The 26,764-nt window shown below is 56.3% G+C and overlaps 1 protein-coding gene across 3 annotated transcripts in view; it reads right to left on the bottom strand.

Moving 5' to 3' along the window:
- Window positions 1-26,764, bottom strand: part of TP73 (tumor protein p73) — a 90,627-nt gene that overhangs the window by 48,072 nt on the left and 15,791 nt on the right. For all 3 annotated transcript variants that reach the window (XM_033195877.1, XM_033195862.1, XM_033195869.1), the window contains exons 2-3: window positions 12,630-12,727; window positions 11,884-12,004 (exon numbers count right to left, since the gene is read on the bottom strand). In XM_033195877.1, the coding sequence (XP_033051768.1) occupies window positions 11,884-12,004; window positions 12,630-12,694 (186 nt within the window). In that variant the 5' untranslated portion in view covers window positions 12,695-12,727. The remainder of the gene's footprint in view (window positions 1-11,883; window positions 12,005-12,629; window positions 12,728-26,764) is intronic.

Genomic DNA, 26,764 nt, shown 5'->3' with positions numbered 1-26,764 from the left:
CGCTGCGACAGCCCATGGTACTCTCCAGGCACCACGTCCGTGGAAGGGGTTATGTGCCAGAAGGGATAGGGGGACTTTGTTTTCTGGTGCCTGAGATGTGTCAGTTCAAGGCCAAATTCGTAGAACAGGGTCCCCTGGGCAGCTGGCTTCATCCCACCCATGGAAGAGGCCGCAGAAGCTGCAAGGCTCTGAGACCCCGGTGTGGGCGGGGCTCACTTCTGCACAGCCCCAAAGTGCTTTGTCACGAAAGCTCACCGAAGGAAAGGCCGAGTGGGGGCTCTCTGTGAGGGGGTAATGGGTGGGCTGGGGTCTCAGAGCTGACCATGGCGAGCTGAGCCCCCTCCCTACTCCCACGCCTGACCCCACCCTTCCTCCGGCTACAGATCCCCCTTGGCAGGGAGGGGTGTCCTTCACCCTCTGTCCGCCTGCTCCTTCCTGGGGGCCACACGCGCACAGGGCCCGCGCCCTTCCTTCTCCCGGGCATGGGGGGAATGCCTCTCCCTAAAGTCACCAAGGCCTATCTGGGGTGACCTCTGGGTCTCAAGCCCCCAAGTGTCCGAAGGGTCTGACCCCGGGTGTCTGTCCTACCGCTGGTTCCCGGGGCCCCCGGGGGTAGATCAGCCCGCCTTCTGCCCCACCAGCTATAGACCCTGCTCTGTGGCCCACCTGCCCACAACAGCTGTCGCCAGAGAAAGGCGCCAGGAGAGGCGGGAAGGGGCACGGGGGAGGGGCCAGGCCTGGAGGAGGCTCTAGGGAGGTGAGGGGAGGGGAGGGGAGCAGAGTGAAGGGGAGGGGAGGGAGAAGACACCTGCCTCCCTCCTCTTTTCTCCCCTCCTGTGTCCTCCCTCCTTGCGGAGCATCCTGAGAGCCAGCAGGGGCCACAGGTCTCTCATTGCCCTGCGCTGCTTTTGTCCGAGGGGACACTGGTGCTCAGAGGGGCAGGGATTCGCCCCCAAGCCCAGGCCCAGCACTGCAGAGACTCCTCGGGTGGGTCCAGGTGAGGATTAGGACCCCCACCCCCACAGTCACGCCCACACTGCCTCCTCCCACCCTGTGAGCACAGGAGAGAGCTTCATCCTCTGCAGCTCTTCCCAGATGGTGTGGGGGTGGCCAGGAAGGTGCCACCCACGTGGCATCCAGAACCCCATCAAGCCTTCCTCATGCAGGGAACCAGCCGGGGCACTGAGAGGGCAGGGGTTGGGCCAGTTTTAGCTGTGGCTCCTCGGCCCACCCTCCCCAGCCCACGGGGAGGCCAGAGCCACCAGCTTCCCCCTGCTCTCCTCTTGCAGAAGGGGGGCCTGTTTTAGAGTGAGGTCCCTGTGAGCCACGTAGGGTCTTCAGGGACAGCCAGAGCCTAAGGCACAGGGCAGCTCAGGCAGGAACTGTGCCGGGCAAGGGCAGCAGGCCCTGGTCCCAGATCCTATCCTAGGCCCTCCTGGCTCTGCTGTTCTGGTCTCCGAGGGAGTAGCTTTCTTAAGCACAGGGCCTCCCCTGCCCTCACCCTCACACCTAGCGTTTGTCACATGCTCCCGATGGGCCTGGCACCACTGGACATCCTCAAACCAGTGGGTGACTTGGAGCCTCTCAGTAGCGCCATTTATAGACAGGAAACTGAGGCCCAGAGGGCTACATAATTCTTTAAGGGTTGCCCAGCTCAGAAGGGAAGGGGTGGGTCCTGAGCTCAGCGAATCTGGCCTCGGAGCCCCCAGTCACACCCACCTCAGCCTGCTGGACTTGGGCCATCTGAGTCAGATGGCCACAGTGACCACGGGGTCTGCTTCCTGCTGTGGCCACACAGAGCTCACAGTCTCCCCAATAAGTCCGTGGCCTGGGACTCCTCTAAGGCCCACTGAGGGTTCGACTGCTCTTGTCCACTCCCCACTCTCCTGAACTGCCTAAACTCAGCCTCCTCTGCAGGAGCCAGTGTGGCAGGAGGGTTGTCCGAGGCCCACAGGGTTGGGCAGAGCCGGCATCCAGCACCTGGCACCCCAGAGGCTATGCCACCTCCCGAAGGACTCTCTGCTCTGGGCTCCTACTGAGAGAAGAGAGACAGACCCTCTCATATTGTTTTACACTCAGTAAAAATAAAGAAAAGCGAAACTAAAGTCAGGTAGCCCGGCGCCTGGGAACCAGACCCGAAACCAAGGAACCAGACCGGAAACCAGGCCTGGGCCTGCCTGACCTAAGCCTGGTAGTTAAAATTTGACCCCTGACCTAGCAACTGATATTATCTGCAGATTACAGAAAGACATTGTGAAACTTCCCGGTCTGTTCTGTTTCACTCTGACCACCGGTGCATGCAGCCCCTGTCACGTACCCCCTGCTTGCTCAATCGACCACAACCCTGTCACGCACACCCCCTCAGAGTTGTGAGCTCTTAAAAGGGACAGAAATTGCTCCTTCGAGGAGCTTGGCTCTTGAGACAGGAGTCCTGCCAATGCTCCCAGTTGAATAAACCTCCTCCTTCTCTAACTTGGTGTCTGAGGAGTTTTGTCTGTGGCTTGTCCTGCTACATTTCTTGGTTCCCTGACCGGGAAGTGAGGTGATTGGCGGATGGTCGAGGCAGCTCCTTAGGCAGCTTAAGCCTGCCCTGTGGAACATCCCTGCAGGGGACGCCGACCAGCCCAAGTGATGCAGATCCTGAGCGTGCTCCCGGGTGGGTGTTTGTCCTGGCGGGACACCTCCCCGGAGCAGTGTGTGGCAGGCCCTTGTGGAGGATCAACGCAGTGGCTGAACACCGGGAAGGAACGGGTACTTGGAATCTGGACATCTGAAATACGGTAAGGCTAGTCTTGAGAAGTTGCCCACTCCATCTGAGTGGAAGCATGGCCTGATCACCCACGGCGTGCCTTTATCGGCACTTTTTTGGTTTTGGTTTTGGTTTTGACTTGGTTTGAATTGCTTGACAGGGTTGGTCTTGGGAACTTGCCTACTCCATTTGAGTGGAAGTGTGGCCTGATCGCCCACGGCATGCCTGTACCAGCACTTTGGTTTTTGTTTTTGACTTGACTTGGATTGTTTGATGCTTTGGTTTTGGTTTTGACCTGGTTTGGATTTCTGGATATTCTGATTTTGGTTTTGATTTTGGTTTAGTATAAACTGCAAAAGTGTGCATGTGCCCTTTTCACCTGTTCCTTGTTCTGCAGTGTGTGTGTGTGTGGTGTGAGCGTCGTGTTTTGTCTTGAAGAAGCATGGGTCAGGCACACATAAGCCCACCCTACTAGGAACTATGCTGAACAATTTCAAAAACGGATTTAAGAGACTATGGAGTACTACGACACCAAGAAAACTTAAACCTTTGTGTAAGATAGACTGGCCAGCATTAGAGGTAGGCTGGTCATTAGAAGGAAACCTGGACAGGTCCCTTGTTTGAAAGGTATGGCACAAGGTAACCTGCAAGCCAGGGCACCCAGGCCAGCTCCTGTACATAGACACTTGGTTACAGCTGGTTTTTGACCCACCACCCCCAACACAGAGTGGTTGAGAGAGAACAGCAGCATAAGCAGCTGGCAAAGGCAAGGAAAGACCAGCAGAGAGAGAGCAAAGAAAGAGACAGAGAGAAAAAGAGGCAAAGAGAAAAAGAAAGAGAGAGAGAGGAAGAGACAGAGGCAAAAGGGAAGTCAAAGAGAGAGAGACAAAATCAAAGAGAAAAAGAAGACAGAAAGAGATATACAAGTAGTGAAGAAAAAAAAGTCATCTATACCAATTCTAAGTTAATTTGGACAAAATAAGGTCTTACTAATAGAAAAGGATAATTAAAATCCCAAACTTACAAGGTTTGCAACAAAAGTAAAGTTTGTTAAAAGTTAACAGTGTAACATGTATTATAGTAACTTCTATTTTTGTGGCCTTAGTCTAGTCCACAGACATAAAAAAAAGTTCACTTTGGAAAAGAACGGTTATTGTCTTCGAAAAAAAGGGCGGAGGGTGGAACTTATATAAAAAGAGTGTTATATGGTAAATTCTTGTACTGAAATAAATTAACTGGTTGTTTAAAGAAAGAAATGTTTGTAATAAGTCAGAAAGTTAAGGCATGTCGAAAAATTGCCTGTAAAAGTCGTGAAACAAAAACAAAAGTTATAAAAAAAGTGTGTTAAAAAAGAATTTATGCAAGAAATGTATAATTTAAAAGTAACTAGGCCTCCTGATTGTAAAACTTAAAAAAAAAAACCAGTTTATGTGCAAGATGTGTAAGAAAAGTAAAATATACCTTTGGTAAAAGAATTATAAGGAGGCATAAGAATATAAATTTTTACCTACATTGAAAGGTTAAAAATATGTATATTTTGTTTTAAAGGTTTAATCAAGTCTTAAAATGTTAACTGAAAAGAAAATTATGTGTGTAAACATTGGCTAAAATTAAAGAGGTGTCATCCAGTTTTTCTGTAAACTGGACATTAAAATAAAAGCATAGCAGGTTTTTCTTAATGCACCAACCTGCTCTTTAGCAAAAATTATAAAAGGTTAAAAAGAGTCTATAAAATCTTACCTTATGGTCAGACATTAAAAATTAGATAAATATGTCTACAAGGTTTTATTAAAATTAAGTTTAACATTAATAACACACTAATATAAAGATAAAATTTATCTGGTATAAAAATCAAACAAAAAGCATTATTAAATATAAAATAGTGTTTAGCTTTCTTTGGTCTAAAAATTAATAAAAATAGGTACTAAAGGAGATTTCTCAGTAAAAAGGCACTAAGGACTATAAAGTCCAGTCCATTGCCAAGGTCCCCACATTTAAAACAAAAAGTCAATTTCTTAGAAATTATATACTTGGTTTATCTTCCACTTTCCTTTCCCTCAAAACGAAGTCTTTTAGCACATGGACCACTCCTAGAATTTCCGGTAAACCAGCATGAGCCTGAAGATCACATTCTCATTGAAAGGTAGAAAGAAAAACTTGAGCCAGCCTGGGAAGGACCCTACCTGGTACTGCTAACCACCTTCGTGGGCCATAGTCCCAGGGGAAAACCCTACCAACTAAGCTAAGAAAAATCTAACTCTTTTCATCTATTCTATCACTCTTTCTTCTTTCCTCGTTCTATTGCTGACCATCTAGTTATTAACATAACCAAGTCAATTTTGCCTCAAACTATTGCATGTAATGCTTGCCTTGTTATACCCTGTAAGGACTTGCCAAGTCAAAGATAGCTTTCTACTTCAGAAAAGTACTTCTGTCCCTCCTGACTCTCTTCAGACTAGGCATTAGCAAACTAGGACCATTTAATCCGGGGAGATTTTGATAAAGATCCCAGTGCCCACAAGGAGTCTTGCCCCCCAACATAGAGCTTTCATGCCATAGTTGGTCCAACACTCTGTGGACCACTAAAGAGCAAGGATGGACGGCCCCAACTGTGTTTTGTAATTTCCTAAAACCATACATTCATTTTACTAGAGGATCATAGAAGTTAAAGACTTAAAACAAACTTTAGCAACTAAGACAGGATACCAAGATGCAAATGCCTGGTTAAAATGGATCAAATATTCCATCTGCACGTTAAACAAAAGCAATTGTTATGCTTGTGCATATGGCAGGCCAGAGGCCCAGATTGTCCCCTTTTCACTAAGGTGGTCCTTCAGTCGACCAGGCATAGGCTGCATGGTAGCTCTTTTCCAGGATTCTACAGCCTGGCGTAATAAGTCATGCCAAGCTCTCTCTGCTATATCCCGAAGTCCAGCACCCTGTGGGTCAGCCCCTGAAAGCCATCCAGCCTCCGTTTCCCAACACTAAGTTCACTTCATGTCTCTCACAACAGGGAGGAGACTTAGCACTCCTTGGAGACCTGAAAGGATGCAGTGAGCTTAAGAATTTTCAAGAGCTTATCAATCAGTCAGCAAGGGTTCATCCCCGAGCGGATGTGTGGTGGTATTGTGGTGGACCTTTACTGGGCACTCTGCCGAATAGCTGGGGTGGCACTTATGCTTTAGTCCATTTGGCGATCCCTTTCACCCTGGCATTTCATCAACCAGAGGGAGACAAAAATAAGACATTGTAAAGCGAGAGAAGCTCCTTATGGGTCTTTCAACTCTCACATCTATTTAGATGCAATTGGAGCCCCACAAGGAACACCAGACCATTTTAAAGCTTGAAATCAAATAGCTACAGGATTTAAGTCAATATCTTAGTGGGTTACAGTTAATAAAAATGTAGATTAGATAAACTACACCTATTACTACCAACAGCAACAAGCTTTTCATGAGTTAAAGAAAAACTCATGTTGGCCCTAGCCCTGGGGTTACCTGACCTGACAAAACCCTTTACATCCCATGTGTCAAAAAAAAAAAAAAAAAAAAATGGCAGTTGGAGTTTTAACCCAGACTGTAGGGCTCTGGCCAAGGCCAGTGGCCCATCTCTCAAAACAACTAGATGGGGTTTCCAAAGGCTGGCCCCCATGTCCAAGGGCCCTGGCAGCAACGGCCCTGTTAGCACAAGAAGCAGACAAGCTAACTCTTGGGCAAAACCTAAACATAAAGTGCCCCCATGCTGTGGTGACTTTAATAACTACCAAAGGACATCATTAGCTAACGAATGCTAGACTAACTAGATACCAAAGCTTGCTCTGTGAAAAATCCCCTCATAACCATTGGAGTTCACAACAACCTAAACCCCGCCACCTTGCTCCCGATATCAGAGAGCCCAGTTAAACATAACTATGTAGAGGTGTTGGACTCAGTTTAAACTGGTGGGCCCAACCTCCGAGACCATCCTGAAACATCAGTAGACTGGGAATTGTACGTGGATAGAAGCAGCTTCCCCAACTCCTGCAAAGTGACTCTGAAGAAGACGACAAGCCCTGCCCCAGTCACACCCGGAAGCCGACTGTTCCATGCACGGCTGAAGCATGAGGAAACTCATTGCAGGACTCGTTTTCCTTAAAATTTGGACTTGTAGAGTAAGGACTTCAACTGACCTTCCTCAGACAGAGGGCTGCTCGCAGTGTATACATGAAGTCACTGAAGTAGGACAAAAAGTTGCTATGGTCCTATTATTTTATGGTTATTATAAGTGTACTGGAACTCTAAAAAGAACTTGTTTGTGGCCGGGCGCGGTGGCTCAAGCCTGTAATCCCAGCACTTTGGGAGGCCGAGACGGGTGGATCACGAGGTCAGGAGATCGAGACCATCCTGGTCTACACGGTGAAACCCCGTCTCTACTAAAAAATACAAAAACCTAGCCGGGCGAGGTGGCGGGCGCCTGTAGTCCCAGCTACTTGGGAGGCTGAGGCAGGAGAATGGCGTAAACCGGGAGGCGGAGCTTGCAGTGAGCCGAGATCGCGCCACTGCACTCCAGCCTGGGCGACAGAGCGAGACTCCGTCTCAAAAAAAAAAAAAAAAGAACTTGTTTGTATAATGTTATTCTATACAAGGTATGTAGCCCAGGAAATGACCAACCCGATATGTGTTATGCCCCATCTGAGCCTCCCATGATCACAGTTTTTAAAATAAGATTAAGAACTGAAGACTGGTGGGGCCTCATGAATGCTACGATTAAAGTGTTAGCCAAAACAAAACAAAAAAAGTAGGTGCCCAAACAAGTCACCTTAAAATTTGATGCCTGTGCTGTCATTAATAATAATAAATTAAAAATAGGATGTGGTTCTCTTAATTAAAAAAGAGACTATATGGCAAAAAATAAGTACATTTATCATGAATTAAGACTATGTGAAAATAAATGTAGATACTGGTCTTGTGTCATTTAGGCCACTTTAATAAAAAAAAAAAGAAAAAATCCTGTCTACCTTCAGCAAGGGAAAAGTGGCCGTTCTTATACCAGTGGTCCGTGTAACACCTCAGAACTAGTAATAACCAACCCCCTTAATCCTCGCTAGAAAAAAGAGAATGTATAACCCTAAAAATTGATGGAGCTGGGCTAGATATTCAGGTAAACATCGTGGTTTGAGAAAACATTTACAAACACTCTCCTGAGCCAGTATGTCAAACCTTCTATGATGAATTGAATGTGCCAGTACCAGAAATTCCAGGAAAAACAAGAAATTTGTTTTTGCAATTAGCTGAGCACATAACCCAGTACTCAATGTCACTGCATGTTACGTATCAGCACAAGTGTACTATATGAATCAGTATCAGTCTGCACATTATCAATATTGCACAGGAAGACAAAAGTAGCAAAAATAAGAGTGAGAACTCCTGCTAATAAAAAGTGAGAGTCTCAAAGGGGGGAAATGAAGGAAGAGAGACAGACCCTCTCATATTGTTTTATACTCAGAAAAAAAAAAAAGAAAAGTGCAACTAAAGGCAGGTAGCCCAGTGCTTAGGAACCAGACCCAAAACCAGGCCTGGTAGTTAAAATTCTGCCTGACCTAAGCCTGGTAGTTAAAATTCGACCCCTGACCTAGCAACTGATATTATCTATAGATTATAGAAAGACATTGTAAAACTTCCCGGTCTATTCTGTTTCACTCTGACCACTGATGCTCGCAGCCCCTGTCACATACCCCCGCTTGCTCAATAGATCACGACCCTCTCACACACACCCCCTTAGAGTTGTGAGCTCTTAAAAGGGACAGGAATTGCTCACTCGAGGAGCTCAGCTCTTGAGACAGGAGTCCTGCCGATGCTCCCGGCCAAATAAACCTCTTCCTTCTTTAACTTGGTGTCTGAGGAGTTTTGTCTGCAGCTCGTCCTGCTACACTACCCCCTGTCACCCCAACTTCACCAGCAAGGACATGGAGGCTCAGAGAATTGTGGGAGCTTGAAACCACCCACTCTGCCTGTCTCCCACAGCTGCTAAGCAGGTGGCTAAGGCATCCCTCAGACACCCTGTGTACAGTGGGAACCAATCTGCCCACTTGTGGTGTGGGGAGACCCACGTCCCCCAGATGGGGAAGGCACACCCCACTGCAGAGGACAGGCGTTCCGTACTCAAGCACTGTGCCTGCCCGAGCTGAGGCCCCTTTGCTGACCCACCCCTGAGTATGGCAGCGGCCAGATGCCACTAATACCCAGAGACAAGTGGCCAGAGGGAGCCACCAGGGGCAGGTGGGGGCCGGTGTGCATGCAGCCACTTCCACAAGCAGGCCCCCCACCTGAGCCACGAACTCAGGACGGTCGGAAGCCCCAGAAGCATCCAGCACCAGAACCATCTGTCTGGCCCCAGGCTGGGCCTGTGTGGTGTTTCTTGTTCAAGGTCACCAGCCTCGTGGTGGGGCTAGAACTGGGCCCCTGAGCTGCAGATGGTAGTTTTCTGGGGGACACTCAGAGAGTCCCACATGCCTGCATCCGCACTGAGCCAGGTCCAGGTCCCCGGCCCTGGCAGCACAGCAGCTTCCCTGAGCTCCCGGGCTGAACTTTAAAACAATGCCTCCCAGTTCAGCTCCAGCCCCACTCTGGGATCCTGGACTCAGCGGGCCAGGGGCCATTCTTAGGGCAGCTAAGCCCTGGGCTCTGTGCCAGGCTGCCCGAGCTGGCCAGTTGGCACCCCTTGGAGTCACCCTGTTCTTTGCACCTGGCGCTCCCATGGGGGTCAGGGGTAGGGGACAGCATGCTCTTGGCCCAGCAGCCGCTGTTGTGAGGGGGCTGGGCCCTGGGGTCAGAATGAGGCTTGGCTCTCCCCACGCAGGCCTGGGCCAGCCTTTGTTCCAGGGAATCCCCCATCTCCGTGAGCCGAGCTGTGGCTTGGGAGGAGGAATTTCATACGTGGCTTTGGGAGGAGGCGCGTCACTGCCCGACAGATCCGGCCACCTTGCTGTTTGTGGAGATTCGAGGCCCACCGTCACCCCGTGGCTGGGGAGTAGCACGTTCCAGCAGGCAGGGGCTCGGACCAGATCCTGATGTGGAGCTCAGGGAACCCTCTGGGGCTTCCGGGGGGGACAAGCATTTCCCACCCACAGGAATGCGGAACTGCTCCTTCTGCCTCCCTGAGCCCAGGTCCTCCTCCTGACACAGCCCGGGTCTGTGCCATCTTAGGCGCCTTCTGCCCTCTGCAGGGGGAGTGGGGGCTGAGCAACCTGGGGTTGGGAGGCTTCCGGATCTCAGGGGACAATCTTATGGGTCTTCCTCCCTCCCTCCCTGGGATCCAGTGGCCAGTTCCTGCCCCTCCCCAGATTGGAGGGCACGGATGTCCAGAAGGGGACCTGGAGGGGGTGGGGTCAGGACCCTTGTCCCCAGAGATCAGCTGACAGAATTGTTCCAAAGGGAGAGAGGGGAGAGGTCGCAGTCTCACTTTCTTGCACTACCCAGCCCCATCCCTAGCCCACCCTTTCCCAGCATCTGCCTCGGTTTCCTCACCCGTAACATGGGACTAGAACACGTGCGGAACACTGTCGAGCGTTTCCACTGGGACGGTTTCCTGAGCAGGGGTGGGAGGGCAGGGCGGGTGGTCGAACCCTCAGATCCAGGCTGAGGGGCTCCTCGGAGGAATGGACCCCCTGGCGCTGTTGCCTTCCAGACGCCCCCCACCCTGGGACTGCGGCTGCCCAAGGAGGTGACTTCTCTGGCCCCACATGGCTCTGTGCCAGCCCAGCATCTGCGATGGAGACGGAATGGGCAATATGGCACCTCCACCTTCCCCACCCCACTTCACTCTGCTCCTTCCGACTGGAGCCCCACGGCCCCCACTCCCTCCAGTGCTCAGGGTGGCTGGGCCGCCCACCCCTGTGCCTCAGACAGTCATGCGCAGGGGCAAGGGAGGGGCTCCAGCTCCTGGAATGGGGACTTGAGGGAGGAGGAGGGCCAGGCTGGGTGCCCTCAGGCCCCCAGAGGAACAGCACTGCCTCCCTCCCTTGCGGGCTGAGCGTAAGTGAGGGAGGACCGACCCTGCCCCAGAGGCGCTGTTCCAAGTGTGTGTGTCTCCCCGTAGTTCACGTAGTTCGGGCTGTTTTTCCCGTAGCCGCGCACAACTTCCCTACCTAGGAATCCCTGGGCCGGGGGCAGCCAGCCTATGGGCGGGGCCGAGCAGCTGACGAGTCCAGCGGGGCAGGCCCAGGGTCAGGATCTTTGCCCTCTCCTCGTGCGTGGTGCCCGCCTGCCATCCACCTCCTGGCAGAGTCGATGCCTTGCTATGGGTGGCCGGAGAGATAGGCAGGAGCGTGGCTCCCACCAGCTCCCACAGCCTGGCATTTTCCCCCAGAGGAGCAGCCAATGGGGCAGGGCTTGAGACTCCCAGGAATGGGGGAGCCTGCCAAGATGGGGTGCCAGAGGCCTCACTGACCCTGTCTGCCCCCTGTCCAGTCCTCTTCGACTGGAAACAGCACCTCCATTTACCTTTGGGGGTTCCTGTGTGGGAGGCCCGCCCCACTCCATTACATCCTCACCCTGTTCCAGGAATGGTGGAGCCCAGGCCAATCAGAGGCACAGAGCTGGCTCAGAGATGGGCCCTGTGACCACATTCAGATCAACCAGAGGCAGGACTGCTAGACTATGGGAAAAGAGGGATCTCCTCTCCACAGGGGTAGGGCATGCTGGAGCAGCCTGGTCCTCTTCACCATGAGTGGAGAGGCTGCCTAAAAACAAAGCCACTGCAGGGGAAAGCAGGCCAAGAGACTGAGGGAGGCAGCTGTGAAGCACCTGGACCCAGTCGTGCCCAAAGTCCTTTCTATACCTGGATCCAGCTGTAGAAGCCCTTCCTACACCTGGACCCACCCATGTCCAAAGTCCTTCCTACACCTGGATCTAGCCATGCCTGAAGCCCTTCCTACACCTGGATCCAGCCATGCCTGAATCCATTCCTATCTCTGGATTGACAGTTACATGAGCGGATACATTTTCTCCTTTGCAATTTGAAGTGTACTGAGTAACCCACAGGGGAAGCTGTACAACCAAGAGGCTATCTCCTGGTTCTGCCAGGCTCCCAAGACAGGACAGGCCACATTTGCTGCCCCCACTCCAGTCCTCTACAGAGGGCAGTGCCCCACTCACCATGACAGATGTGGTCATGCCCTCTAGGTGGAAGACGTCCATGCTGGAATCCGTGCCGCCCACCACCTCATTATTCCCCCGGCTTGACTGGGGAAGGTCGAAGTAGGTGCTGTCTGGTTCCCTGGGGCAGGGAGAGGAAAATAGAAGCTGTCAGTCCCCAGTCTGGGCGTCAGCCCCATACCTCCCAGGCCCAGAGCTCAAGGATAGCCCGAGACTCCTGGTGAGGCCTATGTCTCCTGCTCTTCCTACTCCCTCTCATGCCATCTCTGTCCTCCACCTGCTCCTCCAGGGCTGCTGTGAGTGCCAGAGAGGCAGAGCCAGTCATGGCCTCTGTTATTCTGGGCCTCTGCTAGCCATGGGTCCTTTCCAAACCTGGGAAAAGAGTCTGAATTTTGGTCCTGCGTCCCCAGGGAAGGCCTAGGGCAGTGGTCTCCCTTCCCTGACCCTCTGACCCAGCCCTGTCCCCAAGTTGATGAGGGTGGCCAAGGTTAGCTGAAGACCAGTGTGCAGCCACCTCTTCTGCTCTGGTCCAGTCAGCCCAGCGAGGGTGGTCAAGGCTAGCCCAGAATCCCAGAGAAGGTTGCCAAGGTTAGCCCAGAGTCCCAGTGAGGGTGGTTGGGGCTAGCCCAGAGTCCTCCTGGGGCCACCCCTCCTGCTCTGGCCCAGTTAGCCCAGCGAGGGTGGCTGAGGCTAGCCCAGAGTGCCTCCCAGGGGAGCCCCAGGTCTGGCCAGCCGAGTGCACTCACAGAGAGCTCCAGAGGTGCTCAAACGTGGTGCCTCCATCGGGGGAGGTGGCGGTGGACTGGGCCATCTTCCTCACGCCGGCCTCGGAGGGCAGCTTGCTCTGCAGGAAGGAAGGAGTGACACCTGAGCGCCCCGGGAACTTGTGCTCTGTCCTCCTGTGACAGCCTCGGCGGGGGCGAGGGTGGGGTGGGCTGCAGGCAGGTGGGCCTGCATGGGACGTCCCTTGAGCACTGGCAGGTGCCCCGCCTCACCCTCCCTGTGCCCTCTCCACTGTCATTTCGTCCACCCCGCTCCCTGCGGCTGGAAACCGAGGGCCAGGTGGGCGGCTCTGCCTTGGAGGTGGCGGGCCTGGATCAGACCTATCCGCGGAGGCACCCTGGGCAGGCAGGTGCGTCTCAGAGCCGCCGCCTCAGAAGAGGGGGTGACAGCAGCACCCCCTCCTGGGGCTGCCTTGAGGGCCTTCGGGAGAGCAGACTCTTTGAGATGCTTGGGCTGGGACAAGCGTGTGAGGCCTGTGGTCTGTTATGATCCACTGTGTCTAGGTTTGGCCTGGAGGATGCAGCCAGGTTTGGGGTCTCCCTGATGCCTGGGACCTGGAGGTGGTTCAGGTCCCAATCGCCCCATCTGGGGAACAGTGTGTGTGACGGATGCCCTGGAGGCTGCAGCCGAGCCCCAGGCCAGAGCTTTGCTGTGCCAACTGCTGGGGGACACAGACGTCCCCTCACCGTCTGAGCCAGGGCTCCTCCCTGCACCCCAGCCCCACAGGGAAGCCTGGCAAGGCTGGGAACGTGAAGCTGCCCTGTCCTGGAGCCGGCCATTGCCTGGGTGGTCACACCTTGAGAAGGAGACACCCAGGGAATGGGGAGCCCTGACCCAGCGCCCATCTGCTGGTCTTCATCTCCACCACTGCTCCCCGAGAGTCCCTGTGCCCAGCTCCCAGTGGCCCTGGACACCCATGAGGAGGTAGCAGTGTCCAGGTGGGGCACAGCTGGGGTCCCTTTTCTATGCTGAGGGGCAGGGGACAGGGAAACCCTAGCCCGCCCTGCCCGTAGCCCCCAGCCCTGGCTCAGGTGACTTCTGCCCTGGGCCAGCCTCCTAGGTTCTCGGTGAGGTGCCATGGGACAGGCTTGGCCACTGCCCTGCAGTGCTCAGGCAGGCAGGCCCGGACCTGCCCACAGCCAGCGGGGGTGCAGGCCATGGCCTGGAACCTGTCGCTTTTGTCCTTCCCCAGGCAGGTGGGAGCTGATAGAAGCCCATGGCACGCTCCTGGGCCACCACATGCCAGGCCCTGGAGAAATGGCACGGGCCAGGCTGGGGTGTGGCCAGTGAGCCATGATGGCCTGGGACAAGCAGCTTAGAGGGTGCCGGCCCAAGCCACCTCCCCTAGGTGGGCGTGACCACGCCACCCACTTTTCAGGAGCCCCAAGGCTTAGAGGGGTTAAGTGACTTGCCTGAGGTCACACAGTTGGTGATGAATGTCCCAGGGGCTCTTTCTCAGAATTGGAAGTTAATTTGGTTGCCCTGCCCCACCCCATTTCACCATCACGTGGCCAGGCAGGTGTGCCCTTGCAGGCCTCCGGTCCTGGGCTGGGCTGGGCTGTCTAACACCCCAGTGGAGCTGAGGGTGGGCATGGGGACTGTATCATCCTGTTCATTTAAAATGGGAGGGCGTGACAGGAAGCAGAACTGCAGGCCCAGTTGAGGCTGGCACGGGGCCCTGGGGGAGGGCAGAACCTGCCCGTGCCCCATGGTGGGTCCGTTTGGGCTGAGCAGTATGAGTGGGGTAGCCTCTTGGTGCAGGTGTGTGGGCCAAGGCTGGGTGGGAACGAGTGAGGGGCCCCAGGCACATGTCCCGAAGGACAGGAGCACTGGAGGGGCTGGACTGGGAGGAAAGAAATTCCCTCAGATCCAAGAGGACAAGCCTGGGAAGGTTTTGCTGCCAGAGGCCACTGGGTCGCATCCCCTTCATTTTGCAGATGGGCCACCTGAGCCCAGAGATGGAAATGGACTTGCCATCCACAGTAGGTGGGTGACAAAATCCCAGCTCCCTTCACAGCAGCCCCATTCCCGGTAGCTAAATGGTGCACATAGCCCAGATGCCCATCAGCAGAGGGCCGGCCACGTGAGACATGGTGCCAGCAAACAATGGAACACTGAAAAGGAACAAAGCTCTGACATGCTACAGCGTGGGTGAGACCTGAAAACCTCATGCTCAGGACACACGACCTCATCTGTCAGCCTGTGAGCTGTCCCCTCCCAAAGGCTAAGGTGGGACAAAGACAGAGAGAGACAGAGACAGAGAGACAGAGAGAAGCAAGGACAAAGAAAGACAGGAACTGGTCAGTGAAACATTATTTGTGATCTTATGCCTGGGACATGGGGTTGGCTGTATTTTCAAGTTGGCATCATTTGAACTCCCACTGAAGCCACACCCTCTCTTCCCACTGAACCCTGAATGAGGAACAGCAACGCTTCTTGTTGGCGCGTCCCTGTCTGCTGGAGACCCAGCTTCCACACCCCCGACCAGCATCCACTGTGCACTGCAGGACACCAGCTCGGCCTCTCGTTCCTGCCTGGGCACAGGACAGAGGCCAGCGAGCATGGTCATGGGTCCCCGGTCCCACCCGCCCAGCCCTCCAGGCCCACAGGACAGGCCACCACCAGGAGCGTGTGGGGTGGGAAAGGGGCTTTCTCTGCACCAGGAGTTGGGTCCCCAAACATCCTCCAGGCCTATCTGCCTGAGATGTGGGCAGTGGGCCTCCAGGTGCAGGCATGTGGACCGGCCAGAAGCCCTGGGCAGATGCATCTTCTAGGACACCCCTCCCCACGGTGGGGCTGGGGCAGGCCCAGGAATCTGCACTTTTAAGAAGCCCCCAGGGAAGTCATGAAGAGCCTGGGACAGGCCCCCCCGAGGAGGACACTGTCATGAAGGCCGGCCTTGCCACTGCCTGGGGTCCTGCTGCAGCCACCGGCCTCCCCCATGGGAGTCACGTTCCTCATCAGTCAAAAGCAGGACCTGGAAACCTGCCCAGACTTAAAGCACATAGAGGAACTGGAACCAGAAGCCACCAGATGCCTGATTCCCAACTTCCTGGGAAAATGCCAACGCTGGTAGCATTGGCCCCAGGGCCCCACAGGAACACTGGTCACAGGCACAGAGCCAGGTAGGGGCTCCCCCAGTCGGCCTCACACACCTGAGCTAGTGACCGGCTCTGTGGGCGTCTGGGAGTACCGGGCACGAGGAACAAGAAGCACTGTTGCGGGTGCAGGGAGGCTGAGTCCCCCTCTGCGCTGGGGCAGGGGGAGTGTGTGCCCTCTGCCCACAGCCGCCTTTCAGGCAAGGATCCCAGTGGCAAGAAAAATAAATCAATTCTAAAACAACGGCCTTTAAATTAAATCCGGTTTTCCTAACCATGTGCCTTTTAATTTGAAAATTCGTTCACAAGGGGAACCCAGTTCTGGGGCAAAATGGAAATTGCTTTTGAAACATTGCCAGTCATGTTAAAAATCATGTGTGTCAATGGGGAAAAGACACCAATTTCATAAGACATCTTTAGGAAGTTTTATTGACATTGTAAAATGCAAATACATTATTGGAAGTGTAAGTTTTTCTTTTCTTTTTTTTTTTTTTGAGACGGAGTCTCGCTCTGTCACCCAGGCTGGAGTGCAGTGGCCGGATCTCAGCTCACTGCAACCTCCGCCTCCCGGGTTCCCGCCATTCTCCTGCCTCAGCCTCCCGAGTAGCTGGGACTACAGGCGCCCGCCACCTCGCCCAGCTAGTTTTTTGTATTTTTTAGTAGAGACGGGGTTTCACTGTGTTAGCCAGGATGGTCTCAATCTCCTGACCTCGTGATCTGCCCGTCTCAGCCTCCCAAAGTGCTGGGATTACAGGCTTGAGCCACCGCGCCCAGCCGGAAGTGTAAGTTTTTCTATGAAGATTTAGTCTAGGAGGAATGGGCTGGGTGGAGTGGTTCATAACTGTAATCCCAACACTTTAGGAGGCCAAGGAGGGAGGATCACTTGAGCCCAGGGGTTTGAGACCAGCCTAGGCAACATAGGGAGACCTCAGCTCTCCAAAAACTTAAAAAAAAAAAAAAAAAAAGGCTGGGCACAGTGGCTCACCCCTGTAATCCCAGCACTTTAGGAGACCAAGGTGGGCGGATCACGAGGTCAGGAGATCAAGACCATCCTGGCTAACACAGTGAAACCCCATCTCTACTAAAAATACAAAAAATTAGCCGGGCGGGGTGGTGGGCGCCTGTAGTCCCAGCTACTCAGGAGGCTGAGACAGGAGAATGGCGTGAACCTGGGAGGCAGAGCTTGCAGTGAGCGGAGATCGCGCCACTGCACTCCAGCCTGGGCGACAGAGCAAGACTCCGTCTCGGAAAAAAAAAAATTAGCTAGGCATGATGGCATGTGCCGGTGGTCCAAGCTACTTAGGGTGCTGAGGATGGAGAGTCACTTGAGCCCAGGGGTGCGAGGCTGCAGTGAGCCATGATTGCACCACTGCACTCCAGTCTGGGCAACAGAGCTAGACCCCAGCTCTAAAAAAAAAAAAAAAGAGAGAGAGAAAGGAAGGAAGGAAATTAAATAAGTGAGTTCTCAGTTGTAAAGGGGACATCCAGTGTGTATTTGCACAGGTCTTGGAGTGGAAGGCTTTTCCAGTTTAAGAAATGTGTGGCCACAGCATTTGGGGGTGGCCACTGGGGAACTGCTGGCCGGCAACCCCCAGCCCCAGCACCATCAAGTCAGGGCACAGAACTGCAAAGGACAGTTGTGCTGGGTGTTCTTGGTTACGCTGTAGCCAGGCCATAGGCTGTTGGCACCCCCAGGAAGCAGGGCACCTTGTCCCTGCCCCAGCCCTACCCCAGTTTCCGTGAGGCCTCAGACAAGTCCCCTCCCCTTGCCAGGCTGGAAAGATGACCAGCGTTCCAGGTCCTACAGTGACCACAGCAGTGGGAGCAGGACAAAGACCAGTCACCGAGGGCCCTCCAGCAAACCCAGACCTCAGCCTGCTTGGATCCTCAACACTAGGGTCCGCTGCACCGGCTGCACCCCAGGGAGAGCCCCCACACACGTGTGACTCCGAACAGGAAGAGGCTCACACCAGCAGTTATGCCCCCAGAGACCACAGGTGGGCTGGTGAGCGGACTGTGTGGCCCAGAAAACTAGCCTGCCCAAGCTCCCTGGAGCAGAAAAACAGGCTCTCTGCTGACTCCTTGGTTTGACTCAACCTAGTAATTCTCACCAGGGACAACTCCACCCCCAGGGGATGTTCCCATCTGGGGACATTTTCAATGGGGCCGGAGGGTGCTGCGGAATCTAGTGTGTGAGACAGGGATGCTGCTCAGCAGCCTACGTTGCTCAGGGCAGCTGCCCACAGCAGAACGCACACCCAGGTGTCAGGGCCACGGTGGAGAGGGGGTGCTGCGCCATCGCGCCGAGCTGAGGCTGGCCGGGCACTTTGCAGGGCCCCAGGCTCACACAGCAACCCTGCCCCAGTTCAGGGATGAGCAGGTGGAGGCCAGGAGGCCCAGTGGCTCGCCCAAAGCTACTGAGGGCTGAGGAGCTGGGACTCCAGCCAAGCCCGGGTCCTCTGATGGCCTGGCCGCACCCGAATGGTCCCCTCTGCCCTGTGGGGAGGAGTCCGCAGCCCATGAGGGGCTCTCAGGCTCTCTCATCTTACCCTGCCCAACACCTCTGGCCTTGTCTTCCATAGCTTCCCATGAAAACCACAGCCCCCTGTCCCCATGCCCTGTCCCAAGCATCCCCTCCCTGTCCCCCATTCCTCTGTCCTCTCTCTGCTCCCCTGTCCCCATAGGTTCTTTCCCTGTCCCCTTTCCCTTTGTCCCCTAGCTCCCTATCCTCTGTCCCCTCCCTGTCTCCATCCCTCTGTCCCCTCCCTGTCCCTTGTCCCCATAGGTCCCTGCCTTATCCCCATGGGTTCCCTCCCTATCCCTGTCCCTTTGACCTCTCCTTCTCCCATCCTTCATCCCCTTCCTAGTTCCTGTTTCTGTGTCCCCTCCCTGTCCCCCATCCTCTGTCCCTCCCCATCTCCTGTCCCTCTGTCCTCTCCCTATCTCTGTCCCCATGGGTCCCCTCCCCATCCCCTGTCCTCAGTCCCCACATGCCTGGCTATGTACTCTCTGTGTTCAGCCTTTGCCCACCACCTCCTCCCCACCCTGCCCATCTCAGCCCTATCCCTCCAGGCCAGGCCAGGACCCGGCTTCCTCCAGGAATCCCGTCTCCGGTTGACAACCCATCCTCTCCCCTCACCACCTGACAGGAGGTGGGAGCACAGGCACCTCCCGAGCCATGGGCCCACAGGTAAGGCCTAGTCAGTTCTCCCACCCCTTCCACCTCTGCCCAGGCCCAGGGCAGACAGGGCTCCACGACCACCTCAGATAAGTCAGGACACTCCACCCTGGCTGAGCCCACTCTGGAAGAGGCGCTCCCCATGGGGACACCCACTCCTGCCTGCAGGGGAACGGGCCGCAGGGCTGCTGTTACCCACCCTCCCCTCAGTGGAGCTCTGAGATTGAGCCGTCCGCACTCAGGCTGGGCAGGAGCCGTCTGCCCCGTCTGGCCCGGCAGTCCCGGACACTGGCTCTTAAGGGGTATCATAGGAGGGGTGCAGGGTGTCCTCCTCCATCCAGGGAAGAGGGAAAAGCCCCCAGGAACTCCACCCGCTCCGGGCCACCCCTAAAGCAAACATCTCAATGCACTTCGGATTCCGGTGGTTCCCCATCCACCAATGATTTCACCTGTTATTTCAGCAAATCAATGGATTCCAATCTGAAGTGGCAAAGAAACCTGAGGCCATTGTGGGAGGAGACGCTCTCAATCCCCTTGTGCCCTTTACCCAGGGATTCAGGCAGAAGGTCCCAGGACCCAGAACCCAGAAGAGCCCCCGCCTGGGCAGAGGGGTCGGGCGGTCAGCCCTGGCCCTGTGTGAGACAGCGGCTCTCCCAGGCAGCGGCCCGGCGGAATTCCTGCAGGGCGGCGTCAGAGTCCAGTCTCCTGGGGTCCTCTGTGCAGAGGGGCCTCACTCTCCCTTCCCACTACCCCGAGAAGAGGGGCCACTCTCACTTGGTGGGCTGGGGCCAAGGACACGGGTCCCCCGGAGTGAGGGCCAGGAGGGCCTCCCTCTCAGGGGCGAGGCCCTCTACCAGCATTGCCTGCCCCTCCCAACAGAGGCCAAGGACCATGTGGCCTCCCTCTGTCGGGAGTGGGTGGGATGGGGCCAGACCCTTCCGCCAGGGTTGCCAGGATGGCTTCGTCAGCAGGTCAGGGGCAGGGATGAAGACCTGTCCGCAGGGCCTGGTGAGGAGGGTGCGGCTGAGAGCCCCCCTCACTGCCACAGACGGCACGCCTGCTAGTCTGGGGGAGCCGAGCATGGCGATGAAAGACAAACGCAGCCTCCCATGGTGGGGCAGTGTGCACCGTGTGAAATACGCAGACAACTGGAAGTGCCTGAGCAAGCTGCCCTCTCCCTCCTGGGCCATGGCCCACGGGAAGCCGGAGGAGAGGGGACTGTCTGGGGGAATACCTGAGCCTCACCCCAGAAGCTTGAGGCCATGACCAAACCGAAATGCCCCAACCCCTGTGGGTGGGGGTGCCCCCGACCAGCTTCCCAGGTCAGTTCACATGCAGCCAAGTGAAATGAAGAAACACGAAAGCATGGCTGATTCCCGGGGATTCTGGCCACTTCGCAACGGCCCAGTGAGGCTGCGCACCACATGCCATGTTACCAGCCAGGAGACACGCGGAGAGGGAAGGCCAGCCCTCCACCGGCACACAGCTGGTCAGGGTGGAGGTAGAACCCAGCAGCCTGGCTCTACCCTGGCCTGGCCTGGAGCTGAGCATGGGAGGCGCAGGCCCAGCTGCAATCCCCTCCCCAGTCCGTGTTCCCACCACACAGCCCCACCCCGCACCCAGCCTGGGAAGCCCCTTTCCAGAAAGCCCCCGCCTGTCCATCTTTCTTTGCCGGTACATCGAGGCCCAAGCCACACCCAGACATCCAAGGGGCCCGCCCTGTCCTCTGCTGCCTGCCTAGGCCTTCTTGCTGTCATAAATGTGTTTGGGTCGTACCAGGACACACGATTCCTGCCCCACCGCTTCCTGCCCTGAAGCCCAGCACTGCCGGGCACACACTCCAGTTCCCTCTCCTGCTCTGCCCACGCAGCCCACCTCTGCCGCTCTCCAGCTGTGTGACCTCAGACAGATGTCTTGCCCATTCTGAGCCTCTGTTTCCTTGTCTGTACAATAGAGATAATTGTAGTACCTCCCAGAAGCGCTGGGTGGACTGAAGGAACTCTACGCATACAAAAAGCATAAAGCACTCCTTTACCTGGGCAGGCCACGGCAGATGCCCCACGAACAGTATCGAGCTGCAGTTGACCGACGGCTACTTAGTATCAGGTGGTGGCAGTGGAGAAAGCACCAATGAGGCCCGGGTCCCAAGGGCACCAGGCTGAGGAATAGAACTGCACACCCGAGGGCCAAAAGGTGGGGTCTGGAGGCTGCTGGGTCCCCGGCTCCTGAGTGCCTCTCCATTGCACGGTTAGCTGGTGTGTCTCACCCCGCTTTTACAGTGGCCACCACGCCCTTTTGCAGAGCACTAGCCTATCCTCGGTCTCTCAGGGAATGAGGCACCTTTGAAACGGGTCGTGCCCAGTCGCAGTGGCAGCCCGGTGCCAGCTCCATGCCCGGAGACGTGCAACGGGGTAGACAGATACCGCTGGCCCACTGGAGGCAAATCATGTATGTCTGTGAGGCCCTCAGAGGCTGGGTATGAGGAGTGCGGGTGGTGGAAGAGGAGTCTCCAGCACAGCCCCAGCTTGCTTGCACCTCGCAGTGGGCGGTGCTCCTGGGGGTAAGTGGGTCAGGAGAGTTTGGAGGTGGGGGGTCAGAGGCATGAGCGGCCTGATGGGCTGAGCATCCTCTAAGAAAGGGGCGGAAGGAGTGGGCAGGGACATGGCCCTTGGGGGGACGAGGCTGGCGGCGGGAGGGAACTGAGCAGGGCCAAGTCAGGGCACTGGAGCTGTGAACTTGACGATGCTTCCTGCCAGGAGCCCACCTGTTAGAGGAAGGGCCACCCTGGTGGAGGCGGTGAGAGCAGAGCTGTCACGGGGAGGTTCAGACCAGCACGGTGAGCACAGGAAGAAGACCCAAGGGACCGACTGCCAAGGACGGGGAGTGGGAGGTCCAGGGCTGGGACAGAGCGGAGCTTATGGCCAGAGTGAGTGTCTGAGTCGATACCTGTGTTCACAGGTGGTGACTACAGCGCTGCCCTCAGCAGGGCAGGTGGCTGACGGGGCCGCAGCCGCCTTCGCTGGAGCTGCCACAGCCTTGCTCTGCTCAGACACATCCCTGTCCCCTGCCCCCTCCAATCCTCCTCTCCCACTCCCTTTCTACCCCAAGGATCACACCGGGGGTCACCAGCCCTTGTGTGGCCAGTGGCCATGTTGGAAGGGCCTGTGTTGTCCTCCAGAATCTTCTTTCTCTCCCTGGACAAGCACTTCCGCTCCTCCAACCAAGCGAGGATGACCCTTCCCAAGCTGCTGTCCCCACCTGGCCACTCTCCTCTGGACACCCCTCGGCGGGGATGCTCCACTCTGAGACGTCCCCACCCTGCACAGACCCCTCACCCCTGGCTCTGGGCTTTTCTCTAAGGGATCTGGGATGCGCCCACCACACCCATGGCCTTGTCTCCCTGCTGACCACTCCCCACCCTGCGGTCCGAGCGGACGTGCCCTTCCAGACAACTGTCAACTCCCTGAACTTGTCATGCATCCCGCTGAGTCCCACCCTGACTCAATGCGCAACACTCCCTCCTGGCGTGCTCCCTTCCTATTCTGGAGTCAGCTGCTCAGCCCTGTGACCTCCCTCGCGCGGCAGTGACGGGGTCCACCCGCCCCTCACTCCTTCCAGAGGCAGCCTCTACTCTTCCTCAGAGTGGCTGTCTGCTGGCCCTCAGGGCTGCCTTTCTGATACTGCCGCCCAGCATCCCCTGGGCCCTCACCCTGTGCCAAACCCTCCATATTTTCAAGCTCATTCAACTCTCAGAGGAACTCAGGAGGAGGTCTCCAGGTGTTCCCAGAGGCCCCGAGAGGGCGAGCAGCCTGCCCAGGGCTACACAGCTCGGAAGCTCCAAGGCTGGCTTGGACTGGGCTCTGGTGAGCTCCACCTTCCTGCCAGGCAGCCCGTCCTCTGGAGGCCCTGGCTCCTGCAGGGCAGGCAACAACCCAGCCTTCGACCCTGGCGTGAAGGGGGCTCCGGACGATGGCCGGGTTAGCCCAAGAGCCGCCAAGGCCCTGGGCAGGGCTGTGATCTTGTGGGACTCACAAGCAAACGGAGGGGCGCTGGCCATGGTGGAGCTCGGCCAAGGGGCAGCCTGGGCAGCCCGTAGGTCAGGGAGAGGCAGGAACAGCAAGCTGGGGCTGGACAGGGTACAGGGCCACCTAGGTCACATGGCTCGTAGCCTCCATGCTACTCCAGGTCTCAGGGGGCTGCCTCCTGCCGCACCCCCGGCTCTCATACCCCACGCCTCTCCAGGGACAGGCCCACTCCTGGCCATCCCTGAGGCAGTTCCAGCTGGAGCCCTGGAACCCTGAAACCTGGATAGGTGCCAGCCGACCTGTGCTCTCAGCCCAGCCCTGAGGGAGGCTGTGCAGCCAGACCCCACTCTGACCAACACGGCACCCACGAGGGACAGCTGTCAGGGAGCCCCACTTCTCAGGGCCCCTGCACCCCCATTTAAGAGACGCTGGTCTCCCTCGGACCTGCCAGGCCTCCTCTCTCTCAGTACTCACCGCATGGGGAGACATTAGCTTGCTGACTCTTTGCGGGCCAGACCACCAAGCCCTGCCTGCTGTGCTCTGCACTGCAGCCCCAGCACCCGCCTGGCACACAGTAGGTGCTCCGTGAAAAAGCGATGACAGAATCAATGAGTTGGTTTGAGCTGCTGGAGCCCAGCAGGTCAGGTCAGGACAGGACCAGGGTAACTGCTGGAGAAGCACCATGTGGGGTTAAACTGCTTGACTTCCTCCTCATTCCTCCTCACTTTTCTTTTCTTTTTCTTTTCTTTTTTTTTTTTTTTTTTTTTGAGATAGCATCTCACTCTGTCCCCCAGGCTGGAGTGCAATGGTACGATCTCAGCTCACTGCAACCTCCGCCCTCTGGGTTCAAATGATTCTCCTGACTCGGTCTCCCCAGTAGCTGGGATTACAACTGGGCGCCATCACGCCCAGCTAATTTTTGTATTTTTCGTAGAAACAGGGTTTCACCATGTTGGCCAGGTTGCTCTCGAACTCCTGACCTCAGGTGATCCGCCCACCTCGGCCTCCCAGAGTGCTAGGATTACCGATGTGAGCCATCGCACCTGGCCTTCTTCCCCGCTTCGAAGGGGCTCCTGTATATCCCCCACCTGGACATGGGGCTCTTGAAGGGCTCTTGAGTAAGTTCAGTCTGCGGGACCTCAGGGAGATGACATCGACATTCCAGAAGCCTGTGCCCGTGTGGTCCCCCTGGCCCCATCATCCCTGCCTTCAGGATGGGCAGAGAGATCCTCAGAGTGGAGTGAAACGCACCCAGAGCAACACAGCAAGCCAGGAAGAGTCCACGGTCTTGCCGCCTGAGCCACATGTCCATCCAGGAGGCCAGGCTGGAGTCTTTGCTAAGAGCCAAGGGAACAGGATCCAGAGGCCCTGGCCCCTCGGATATTCCCCCAAGACTTCAGGGAGGAGCCGGTCACTCAGTTTCCCTACCCACCGTCTCGCCTCCAGCATCACACTTGCACACATGGGCACGCGCACACACCTATTCACATATGCGCACACGTATGTGTCCATAGGCATTGCCACGTACACACTCTGCCCTCCTCACAGCAGATGCCCACAAGCCCCTTCCCTGTCCTCCAGTTTGATGGGTCCCTGAAGATTCCCCAGCCTGGGAGTCCAGCCCTGGAAGCAGGACCCAGGCAGAAGGTACAGGACAAGCCCAGCCCCTTCCTGCCATCCAGGTCTGGGTCAGGCTTGGGAGTAGCTGCGTGAGTGCCAGGGAGGCCAGGGCATGGCTTGCTGTTGCTGGGAGAGGCTCCGGGGCCACAAGAGAGTGAGGGGGCTGGGGAGAACTGGGAGGCTCTGGATCAGCTGTGTGAGGCTGAGGATGGCAGCCCCCAGCCGGGAAGCCCCTGGATGTGCCAGGCTGGGGCAGTCACTCTGCGCCTCCTTGGCAGGAAGTGGAAAGAGCTCCTGGCAGGTCCAAGGGGTGGAGGTGGCAGTACCAGAGCCACTTGTGCCCCCCAGCCCAGGGTCACACGAGGAGCCCTAATGTGCCACTTGGGGCAGATGGCTCCCCAGAGCTGTGGCATGTCCCATCAGGAGAACCATGGGCAAGGCCTCCCAACCCTGGCCTGAACAGGACTGTTTCCTGGCTGCCTCCTGGGAGGCAGTAGGAAGGGGCTCTGTGCACCCCAGGGTGGGCCCCTGGAGCCAGTGCACCCACGGTGGCAAGGAGGCTCCCCCCGACTCAGGCTGAGAGGAGGGCGAGCCAAGCCCAAGCCTACCTTGGCTAAGCCTGGGCCCCGGAGGGTCGGTGGGGCCAGGTGGAAGTGGCCCTCGGCTGGCTCCTGGCTCCCGCAGGCAGGCGGTGGCAGCAGCGTCCCCGTCGCCTAGGTGATGACATTGGAGCTGCGAAACTAGGCGGCAGCGTGGCTGGCCTGGAGCTGCAGGGCAGCTGGGGGCGGAGCATGGCCTGGAGCCCTGGGGCTGGAGAGGGGCCTGGTGCTGCCCGCCACCCGGCATGCATGCGCCACCCTGCACCCCTGCTCCCCCCGACCCTCCTAAAGGCGACCGACAGGGCAGAGCTCAGGGCAGCCAGGACAGGGCTGTCTGCACCCAGATTTGCACTGGTTTCTACTCCTCATTGTGGACACTTCCAAGCACACTCAGAACTAAAGAGAACGGCCCAGGAACTCATCCGCCCGTCCCCAGTTCTCGTCACTCTGACCTGCGGCTTTTTGTTTCCTGGGGCATTTCACAGCAAATTCCACCTATGAGACCATCTCATCTATAATATGCCAGTACATGCTTCCAGCAGGTAAGAACCTCTCTTAAAATATTGGGTAAAACCATGAAATTGCTGATAATCAACTGTTTTGGTCCTACCAACAACAACACACACACACACACGTGCAGCAAGTTCAGATAATTCAACATTATATGCAGCCATAACATCAAATTTCTGAATCTTTAACGCTGGTCAGAGGATTTTGAGGAGCCCCGCCCCAATTCTGGAGAAAGGAATGTGTGTCGCTGCCCCGTGCCACCTTCCTCCCCCGCCCACCGCAGCAGCACGGAGCGGACAGGACGAAAGGGACTTGGCCGACAGGATGAAGGTAAGGACCTCAAGATGGAGAGATGACCCGGGATCTTCCACATGGGCCCGATGTAACCACCGTGTCCGTATAAGAGGGAGGAGCAAGGACAGGGACCAGCGAAGGCGCCACGTTGCTGGCTTCAAAGAGGGAGGAAGGGGCCAAAAGTGAGGGATGCAGGTGGCCTCTAAGCCTAGAGAAAGCAAGGAAACAGGCTCTCCCCAGGGCCTCCAGAGGGAGTGCAGGCAGCTCCACCACACCTTGATCTCAGCCCAGCGAGCCTGACCTCAGGTATCTAAGCTCCAGAACCAAAAGAAGATAAACCTTAATCACTATAAGCCACTAAGTGTGTGTAATTGGTCATAGCAGCCATAGGAGACTAATCAAATGCCACAAAACTCCAGCTTGCGAAACCTCTCTTGCAAGGATGTCCCCATTGCCTGGGGGCCCTGGAACAGGCCTAGAACCAAATTCCTTCTGAGCAGAAATCCTGCAGGTGCAGGAGGCTTTGCTGGGTAATGTGCACAGCTCACACCGCCCCGCCCAGGGACCAAGGGGCTGGCGTCTCTTGTTGGCACAGTCCCGAGGGATGCCTGGTGCTTTTCTCCGCTTCCTGGGCAGGCAGGGGAGGGCCCGCATCTGTGCCCCGCACACAGCAGGAACACAGCAGGCTGTGCACTTGGGAAAGTGGCTCTCAGATCAGTGGCTGTTCCAGGTGAAGTGGCAGCGTGGCAGCTGAGGCTCCCCCACTCCCACTGC

Source organism: Trachypithecus francoisi, unplaced genomic scaffold, assembly GCF_009764315.1.
Source record: "Trachypithecus francoisi isolate TF-2019V2 unplaced genomic scaffold, Tfra_2.0 Contig01621, whole genome shotgun sequence".
Classification (NCBI taxonomy): domain Eukaryota; kingdom Metazoa; phylum Chordata; class Mammalia; order Primates; family Cercopithecidae; genus Trachypithecus; species Trachypithecus francoisi.
This window is presented reverse-complemented; position numbering and strand designations above follow the sequence as displayed.